Below are 9,712 nucleotides of genomic sequence, written 5' to 3'. Positions count from 1 at the left end.
CATCCTGAAGTATGTGATTTTGTGAAGCATCTTAGGGGACCATCGCGGTGTAGAGTATGTATAGTTTAAGAAATTTGTAAGTTCCCCTCAGATTTAAAAAAACTGGAAACCTCTCATAGACGCTTAGTTTTTGTGTTGTCGTCTCAGGCCCCTTAACCTTGTGTCTCTTTTTCCATCTGTAAAATGGGGATAACAGTAGTATCTACCTTATGGGTTTAGGGTGAATAAAATCAAAGCATTTGGCTAGTGCATGGCACATGGTAAATTCTGTTTTTTATTATTATTGCTGTTACTAAAGTCCTGAACTGTCATTTTCTATCTGTCATGTGTGGCAAATCACTAACCACTCTTCTCTCACAGGTAATGTGACGATAAGTTAATAGTTTGTGACACTGAGTGAGTAAATGGAGGATAAATAATGGGACTATAGTATGAGTTTACATGTATTCCTGAGGTGCTGCAAGTGAATTCATGAATGTTTTGTGGATGCAATCACAAAAACTCAATTCCAGATTATTTAAACAGAATAAAGAACTGTCTCGAAAGAGACGTTCTCCTACCACCCTGACAAATTTGGTGAGGAGGCAGGACTTTCGTTCTGTTGCTTTTCCTAGTTTCTAGGAAAGCAAATCTCCAGCTGGGGAGATGCCAGGATCGATGACGCATGATGACCCAAGAGAGAGGGGAACAATGTAGCAGGACACTTCAAGCTCAGGTAAGAAATACTCCTGAAGCTCTCCCCCGCATCTGTGTTATTCCTTAATACCTACAATCAGAGTCTCCAGGGAGATTCGTTTGCCGTATGCCAAGGTCACTGTCTGTTCTCTTCTCAGTAGCGATCACAGCACACTGGCTGTGTCCTCTTTCCTGAAAGTCTTTCTAGATTGTTTTGACTCTACTCCCCTCGTTTTCTTCCTCACACTTTGTCTGTCTTCTTTCTTAAATTGGAGAGCTTCCTTATTCTTTCTCCATAGGTAAAAGGCAGTTTCAGCGTGTGCCAACAACAGTAAAGTTTCTATTTCCAAACTCTCCAAAAATTCCATGTTCAGTCCCCAAGTTGTTCTGATTTCCAGACTCACACGTACAACAACGCACTTGACCTCCAGCGGAACGCTTAAGGGTTTTTAAAAATTGTCATGTCCCAGTCTCTGAAACCTCATCCTGTCCCCTAACTCTGCATCATTCACCGAGGAAGTGCAGCAGCGCTGTCAGGTGCCGGGCAGCACACGGCCTGGAGACGCAGTCTGGTTCTAACCCCAGCCCCACACCTTGCTCATCCCTAGTCAACTAGGAGAGAATAGTTGGGTCTTGATACTGTGGGTGGTGAGAGGACGAAGTGAGCTACCCTTTGCAAAGAGGTTGGTACAGTCTCTTAAACACACGGAACGTGCTGGGTCAATGTCAGCTCCGTGTTTCTTCACCCACGAGACCCTGTTCATCGGTACCTTCTTTAGACTTTCTCCTCCCATGACACCTGTAATAATGTCACCAGTGTTATTGCAATAACCTCTCCCCTCCTCCTTCTGCTTGTTTTTACCGTTAATCCCATAAATCCCATTTTCCACACAGCAGCTTGGGTGCTTTCAAATTCTAAGAGTTTCTCAGGGCACAATACAACTGGCTGCCCTCACTGGCCCACAAGGTCGGAAATGCTCAGCATCTGTTGAACCCCCAGCCCTGTCTCTTACACCTTGTCTCTGCTTCCTAGTCCCCCAGCTCACAGCACTTCCATCCTTGAGCACACACTCCTTCCTACCCTGGGGCTTTATTGGGCTGACAGGGAGGTGGGGTGGGGCTTGATCCCAGGAAGCCATGGTCCTGACTCGATACTAAGGCAGGCGCTTAACCAATTGAGCCATCGGGGTGCACCTGACTTTTCTTTCCTCCTATTCCATAACAGAACCCTCCACGCTGGAAGGGGCTTTGGTTAGCTCGTTATACAAGTATTAGATGTTCTCAAAGCATAGCAGCTAGAAGCAGAATTTGTATCTTTGGGAACTTGGTGGCTCAGTTTGTAAAGTGTCTGTCTTCAGCTCAGGTCAGGGTCCCAGGGTCCTAGGAGAGAGTCCCACATCAGGCTCCCTGCTCAGTGGGGAGCCTGCTTCTCCCTCTGCCTGCTGCTCCCCCAGCTTGTGCTCTGTCTCTGACAAATACACAAATAAAAAAGCCAAGTGCCCAGATATGCCCCAGAGCTAATGAAACAAAAACCCTGAGAGTGGGGCTAGCAAGCTGTCTTCTAACAAGCCTCCAGGGGATATCGATGCACACTCAAGGTTAGAAGTGCTGCTCTGTAAACTCAGGACATAATTCCCTGTTGGACCTGGGGTATGAATGAGCCAGATGGAGGCTCTTTCCTTCTGCCTAGAAGGCCTTGTATAGTTTTTCCGGCGAGATAAACACAACACCAGGCACAGTGGGCGCAAGGCAAGATTTATTAAAAACACTCTCCAGCGAAGTTTCAGGTCTCAGGAGAAGGCGAGCCAGGAAAGTTGGGCCGGGAGGAGGTGGGCACCCTCGGGCGAGGTTCTGAGACTCTGGAAAGCAGAGTCGCACCCAAGGCAGGGAGGAGGGGGCTTTTAAGGGGTCTCGAGGAGAGCTCAGGGGTCTTTTGGCAAGTTTCCCTTACTCGGATATCTCGCCTGCTCCTTGGGATCCCATTGGTCTACTGGAGCCCGGGGCGGGGGTCTCAGATTCCTGCTTGGGCCTTTGTTCTCCTGTCCAAGCTCAGGTCTTGTGGCTGGAACTTTCGCCATCTTAAGTAGCCCTAATCTGCCAGCCCAACAGGCCTTTGACATTTCCCCTCCTTCATCCTAACACAGCCTCAGTTTTGTTCTGGTCTCTCCTGCCTCCGTTGCCTTGTGCCCCAGGGTAGGCAGAGTTTCTCCCTATTCTCAGGGATCAGGTCTTGATTCACCCATAGTAGTCCTGATGGTCCCAGGCTCTTAATAATGACTGGTTTGGGTCTGGAATAGGGCCAGTTCTTCGTGACTTTGACAGTCTTTAACGGTGCAGATCAGCTTCCCCAGTAACGTTTTGACTGAAAAGTGAGTTGACTAAAAAACAACTGTGGGGTGTGTGTGTGTGTGTGTGTGTGTGTGTGTGTGTTGGGGACAAAGTTGCAATCAGGGGCATTTCAGGAAGAGACATTTGCAAGGCCTGGAGGTATGAGAGGTCTCAGGGAATTCCAAAACGTGGGGAAAAGCAAGGGATGAATACAAAAAGAAAACAAAAAACCAAACCTGAAACATCAGAGAAACAGGAGGAAGAGAATTCTCTGAGGTTTGGTTTGAGTTTTCCGTAAGGGGTAGGCTACAGAGCTGGATTTCCGGTTTCATGCAGTAGGGGGATCCCTGAAAGGCAGAGGGAATCAGATAGGATCCAGTATGCTTTCTTACACGACTCTCCCTGTGGAATGAAACATCGATTCTCCAGGGACAGAGGACTTTTAGTATCATCTCACACTGAAATCAAGATGGTCAGAAAAAGTTGAGGGGCAGCTGTAATTTGGCAACTGAAAACAAACTCTCATTGTTTCTTTGTGCTCATTTTGCTCTTCTTGAGAGAACAGAGGGAGATGGGACAGTGGGGTTGGGAAGGCTGGCTGGGAGTGTCTGGAGGACGGTTGGCTCTTCTTGGACGCATTCGGGATTTCCACTTACAGGTGTGGTGCAGGCAAGCCAGTCTTTCTCACCTAACTTCCAGAAGGAAGCCTCTAGGTCACGGTGCCTGGAAAATGAGGGAAGGAGACAAATCCTGCTTTTAACTTTCACGGTTTAGCGTCTTTGGCATCAAGTGATCACAAACAGCAGCCTTCCAGACCTTGGTGTCCAGCATTAGTATGTTAAAATGCATGGCCCGAGTCCACATCTGCTCTCCAGGCTCTGACCGGCCCGGGTGGGTCCCTGTCTCCTTTGCCACACACAGCTGCTCAGCGGAGCCCGGGGGGGCGAGACCGGAGACAGGACAGGTGGAGGGCTTGGAAGGAAGCTCGCACAGAAAAGGACAGACTGGGAGGTGCTGAGCCACCCAGCCCTCTTAGTCCGGGAGTGCACTGGAGGGTGTTGGTCTGGGAGGACACTGGGGGGTCATCTGGGAGCCAGAGAGGAGAGTAGGGGTGAATGGATTCTTCTCCAGGACACTCTGAAGAAGTCAAATGTAATGACGATCGCCTATTCACAGCAGCTTCAGAAGGAAAGCGGTAAAGCACAATGAACAACTGGTAAGAACCTTAGAGTCCTTCCTGGAGCGCTGCAGCCCCCGAACACACATTTTAAAGTCCTGGACCAGACGCTCAGGCAGGACTCGAAAAGGCCGGGAAGCCGGCGGGGGAGGGGGAGGGGACGGTCCGAGTCGCAGAGTCTTACAGAGTCCCTGGGGCGCGAGCCTGGAGCCACCGGAACAGGAAGTCCCGCCTTCTGGCGGCGGGCTTTTCGAATTTCACTCTGGCTGCGGAGACCCTGTGGGGTGACCCTTGAGAAAAGGCGGAGTCCGCGCCCGCGCAGTGGTGGGAAGGTGGCCGTGAGGTGCACGGGCTGGGGGAGTGAGCGCTGGCCTCTTCGGCGCGCTTTCGTTTCCGCGGCCGGGCACCCTGTTCACACAGGGGACGCCGGTCAGGACCACACGGGATGATGTCCCAAGTGTCCCCAGTAACCTACGAGACCCCAAGCTGAGGCCACAACGCTTGGTAGTGCGCAGCTCTGCCTGTGAAAACATGTGGCTCTGAAAAGAGCCTTTGGGGTTGGAGGACAGGACGCTTACTTGTCAAGCTCACTTGGAGCTGGTGTACTTGGTGACGGCCTTGGTGCCCTCGGACACGGCGTGCTTGGCCAGCTCCCCGGGCAGCAGCAGGCGCACGGCTGTCTGGATCTCCCTGGACGTGATGGTCGAGCGCTTGTTGTAGTGCGCCAGGCGGGACGCCTCGCCCGCGATGCGCTCGAAGATGTCGTTGACGAACGAGTTCATGATGCCCATGGCCTTGGACGAGATGCCGGTGTCGGGGTGCACCTGCTTCAGCACCTTGTACACGTACACCGAGTAGCTCTCCTTGCGGCTGCGCTTGCGCTTCTTGCCGTCCTTCTTCTGCGCCTTGGTCACTGCCTTTTTGGAGCCCTTCTTCGGGGCCGGAGCGGACTTGGCGGGTTCAGGCATGCTGAGTCGCTTTCTTTTGACAGAGAAGAAAATGGAGTCCACGGTAGGATCCTGCCTATTTGTAGGCAGTGGTATGCAAATGCAGGATGCGATTGGCGATCGTTGATTCGTCAGCTCTTCGTCAGGCTGCAGGCTAATGATTGGCTCCCGTTCTTCTCTCCATTGGTCATATCCGGAGAGCAGTTTTCCCAGTACATCCTGGCTTCTTTAGCCTGGTTTCGTTTTTTCTTTTAAGTTAATAATAGGAATGCAGATTAATTTGTGGAATACTTTTGAATATAAATCTAATAATGACTCCCTTTTGTGTTTTGTAATGTCAGAGAGGTAACCTACTTTGTAACATGTTCAGATTATTTTCTATTGTTTTCCTGGATAGGCCACAGCTTTCAGTGTGCCTTTTTGGCATGGTGGCTATTCTGATTTGAAGGCTCTTGAGACCCTGCAGACTCGAGAAATTTTTCTTCCTCTCTTAACCATAGAGAAGAATCTAAACTGGGAGGTCTTTTCCGAATAAAAGTTACGAAGAGAGATTAATTTTATCTGAATGACCCATCTCTACGGCAGGTCAAACATCTAATTACCAAACATTGGCTCTTCTCTTTGCTGGGTAAAGTGTATTCCTTTACTCTTTAATCTCAAAGTCCAACCCTCCTTTAGTTCAGAATATATATATATATATATATATATATATATATATATAATTTTGCTTGTTTGGGGAATTTCCACGTGTTGTGGAGTCTCTATATGTTCCGTATAAAGTTGGTTTTCTCCTGTTAATTTTTTAATGTCAAGCTTCAAGGAGATTTGAGGGGTCAGGAATGCTTGCTCCCCAATGGTTGGCATAGTTGGCAGGTTTCTTTAACTCCGTGGATATTGCTTACAACAGACCACGAAGCAGCTTAGAGATCCTGGGACATCTGCTATATTGCTGGCAGCAGGTAAGTTTTACCGTGTCAGCCTCTTCCAATCTCTGTGGAATCTGATGGAGCAAGAGTGGTGAGACTTCTTTTCTCTGTCTAAATTTAGATTAGCAGGAGAAAATATTTGTGAAACTAGTTCCTTGGGCTAAGTGACTGCTTAATTTGGCAGAGTACCCTTTAGTAACTAACTGATCATTTTCCTACCAGATATGGTCTCTGTGTTCCTTTGTCTGCATCTTTTATGTTTTTTGGGTATGTTGCTAAGCTACTTCTTGGAAGTCAGTGCCCCATTTACGGGAATGGGTTGAGTGTTTGAAAGCTGTTAAGAGTGCTGGCTAGCTCAGGAAGCCTCCCATAATAGGATACGTTGGTCACAGAAAGGATTATATTGACTCTAGGTGACTCCCAACCTCAAGGAAATCTTTGTGAAGTAAGTACACTGCAAAACCACACAGTGTTCCATACCCACAGGAAATACCTCCTAGGTATCAGTGGGTTCCAGGAGACCCAAGGCTTAGATCTGTTAGTATTTTCCTTTTGTCTTGCTCTGTGTCCTAAGAGCTTGGTGTCTGACCAGTGTGAATATTCACTTCGGTCTCCACCATCTGGTGGGTACACTTACCATGGTGCACCTTGATGGTCAGTCTAATAGATGGGGATCAGATTTTTCTCTGTCTAGCTGTGTCACCTCCCAGGGTACTTGTCATGAGAGGTTCCAGCCCACAGGAATCTGTTATTTCAATGTTCCTTGCTGGAAAGTCCCATTTGAGAAGAGCCCACCTGGAATCACAGGTTAGTGGGTGCGTGATTGGAGATGTCATATTTTCATGGGACACTAGAGACATTCACCATACCATTCTTACTGTCTGTGCAATGAAGGCCTTTGCTTTCTTAGGCTAATTTCATAAGTAAACTTTTGGATGGGGTGGGGGGGCTGCACCCTGTCTGCCCTCTCTAGACCTCTACTGTGTCTTTGGTTAAGCCATTAAAAGGCTTATTGGTTTAAGTCACTATTAATAGATCCTACTCATCAATGGCCACACAATGTATCCTTTATTTATTTATTTTTACAATGGATCTTTAAATTGGCTCTATTTAAAATATCTCACTTGTCTTATAATAGCTCACCTTAAGTTCTCCATTGACAAGATAAAAGTACAGAAATCAGACACAAGACAAAAAGCAATGTCCACAGCCAAGGTAAATTCTCATTAAAATTTGGCTGCATTTGCCTGTTTTAATTCCTCTTCTTACAAGATTTATAGAGATCACTCTGGCCTCATCTCTAAGTTTAAAGTAAATAGGCTGCTCAGGTAAATGCTGAAAGCCAGAAAATGTTTCAGAAAAGCAGCAGGAGACTAGCAATAAGTGCTGCTTTGCTCCTACCTGCCTTGGCTCTGTAATCAGGTTCTGCCAAGCCTCAGGCATTGCTGGACAATGCCCTTTGAAGGAGTATTCTAGATCCACTGCCCCTTCCATCCCCCCACCCGCCTCCAACAACACAACAACAAAATCACATCCCCCTGGACCACATCACATCTTTTAAATTATAAAGCCCTTTTACCTTTACTTTCAAAAGATCCTACCAAATTTAGAGTGTAACTACAGAGATTATATAACTGTATATATGGGATATAGATGACCAGGCCATCCCATAAGTGATTTGCAAAAGGCCAATATTCAGGGGCAAATAGAAACCAAGTTTAGTTTGTATACCCAGAAAAACAAGGCTTTTGTTAAAATACTTTAGATAGACTTTACCGAGATATAAATCTTTTGGTTCCCATTCTACTTAAAATTTTCTGTGATATAAAGAAGCAAATTCAGTTAGAAAGGTGGGCCAATTCCTTGATAGACTATAACAGTTCTGCCTTTATTTTACAAATCTCTATGAATATCCCTATAACTCTAGAAACAAGTTAAAGACCACCTATCTTTACCAATCTCCAGACCTTGCATATGCTTTTCAAAATATTTATGGATATTATTTTTAAAATCAGCATATTAGTACAAAATTGTTTTGTACTTTAAAAGGGGGGTTAGGTTTCTAACTCGCAATTACCCTGTAACTCTAGAAAAATATTTCTTTGCATTCTTTCTCTGTCCCTTGAAATCATAAATTTTATCATGTCTTTGAATTGTAAACACATCCCACAGTCTCGTGAGACTGAATTTAAAAAAGAAAAGAAAAGGGGGTAAGGGTGAGGATGAGGGGAAAGAGACCTTTTTAAAATGCAAACTTCTGAAAGGGCTTTTATGCCCAGACTATAGCACCTACCATAACAAGCAGAAATACTCCGAATATGCACTTTTCAGAAAACTTACACACTCCCGGCGTTTGATATAAATTCTCTACTTCTATCTTCTCTAGAACCCAGGAGCCAATCTTTTTGTCATGCAAACTTTAGGGAAAAGTTTTTCATAAAAATAGATAGACAGATGATAGAGAGGTAGATAAATAGTTAGGGCTATTTAAAAATTGGGCCTCGGGGCACCTGGGTGGTTCATTGGTTAAGTGATTTCAGCTCAGGTCATGATCTCAGGGTTGTGAGTTTGAGTATGACATTGGGCTCTGAGCTTGATGAAGTCCCAGAACCTAAGTCAGGTTCGGTGGGGTGAGGAGGTTCGGAGCCGACGACTAAAGAAAGAATTCTTAAGACGTCATTGGTGCAAAATGGTGGTTTATTAAAGCACGGGGACAGGACCCGTGGGCAGGAAGAGCTGCTGCCCCGGGTTGTGAGGGTGGGCATGTTATATACCCCACGGTTGGGGGAGGTGGTGAAGGAATGGGAGGTTTCAACAGAGTTCTCACATGTTAGGGAGGGCCTACAAGGTGCCGGTGGGGGGGGGGGGAAGTCTTTGCCCTTATGGCTTGATCAATGTCGTCTTTAGGTCAGGCACTAACATCAAGATAATGGGGGATTCTTGGTGGGGCATTATGATCCGGCTATCAGTTACATTCCCTTCTACCCCAGTCTCCTCCAGTTTATGGTGGGAGGAGGACATTAGGGCTTCAGGAACCAAGAGTTATTTGCCTCTGGAAATCTGTGCTATTGATAAGGTAACCTCCCTGTTCAGGTCTCTAGGACATCTTGTAGAGCAAGGGAGATTCCTGTTCTGCAGGATTGCGATCCCTGCAAGTTAACCATTTATCGTTTTATGGCAGTCAGGGGTGCCTGAGGAATGCCACACATATAGAGGGGAGCGGGAGAAGAGGGGGTGCAAGGCGCCAGCTTTTGCTTTGTCCTCAGCCAGCCTCCTGCTCCCTCATCAAGCTCATCGTGGAGTCTCTGAGATTCCCTCCCTCCCTCTTCCTCTCCCCACGCTTGTTCTAAAATAAATACATAAATCTCAAAAAAAAAAAAAAGTGAGCCAATAATGCCCTTTTCACAAATATCATCTCTTGTCTGGATTTTGTGCTGTGTGTGTGTCCATGTGTGTTTTTTTAAGATTTTTAAAAAAAGTTTATTTGACAGGCAAAGATCACAAATAGGCAGAGAGAGAGAGGTGGAAGCAGGCTCCCTGCCAAGCAGAGAGCCCAATGCGGGGTTCCATCCCAGGACTCTGGGATCATGACCTGAGCTGAACTCAGAGGCTTTACCACTGAGCCATCCAGTCACCCTGTCCATGTGTGTTTTAACAGG

The 9,712-nt window shown here is 46.8% G+C and overlaps 1 protein-coding gene across 1 annotated transcript; it reads right to left on the bottom strand.

Moving 5' to 3' along the window:
- Positions 1 to 2,413: 2,413 nt before the first annotated feature.
- LOC131833028 (histone H2B type 1-C/E/F/G/I) lies at positions 2,414 to 5,178 on the bottom strand. The gene is made up of 2 exons (XM_059176275.1): positions 4,759 to 5,178; positions 2,414 to 3,726 (listed from the first exon to the last, which is right to left on the bottom strand). Exon 1 carries the CDS (start codon positions 5,146 to 5,148, stop codon positions 4,768 to 4,770), a length of 381 nt encoding a protein of 126 aa, XP_059032258.1. The 5' UTR covers positions 5,149 to 5,178; the 3' UTR covers positions 2,414 to 3,726; positions 4,759 to 4,767.
- Positions 5,179 to 9,712: the final 4,534 nt, after the last annotated feature.

Source organism: Mustela lutreola, chromosome 6 (genome assembly GCF_030435805.1).
Source record: "Mustela lutreola isolate mMusLut2 chromosome 6, mMusLut2.pri, whole genome shotgun sequence".
Taxonomy (NCBI): domain Eukaryota; kingdom Metazoa; phylum Chordata; class Mammalia; order Carnivora; family Mustelidae; genus Mustela; species Mustela lutreola.
The sequence above is the reverse complement of the archived record's forward strand: the minus strand, read 5'-3'. Positions and strand labels throughout refer to the sequence as shown.

Bases quoted from the DNA above. Each gene is read 5' to 3' on its own strand.
- LOC131833028 (XM_059176275.1), bottom strand. From the start codon at position 5,148: ATGCCTGAACCCGCCAAGTCCGCTCCGGCCCCGAAGAAGGGCTCCAAA.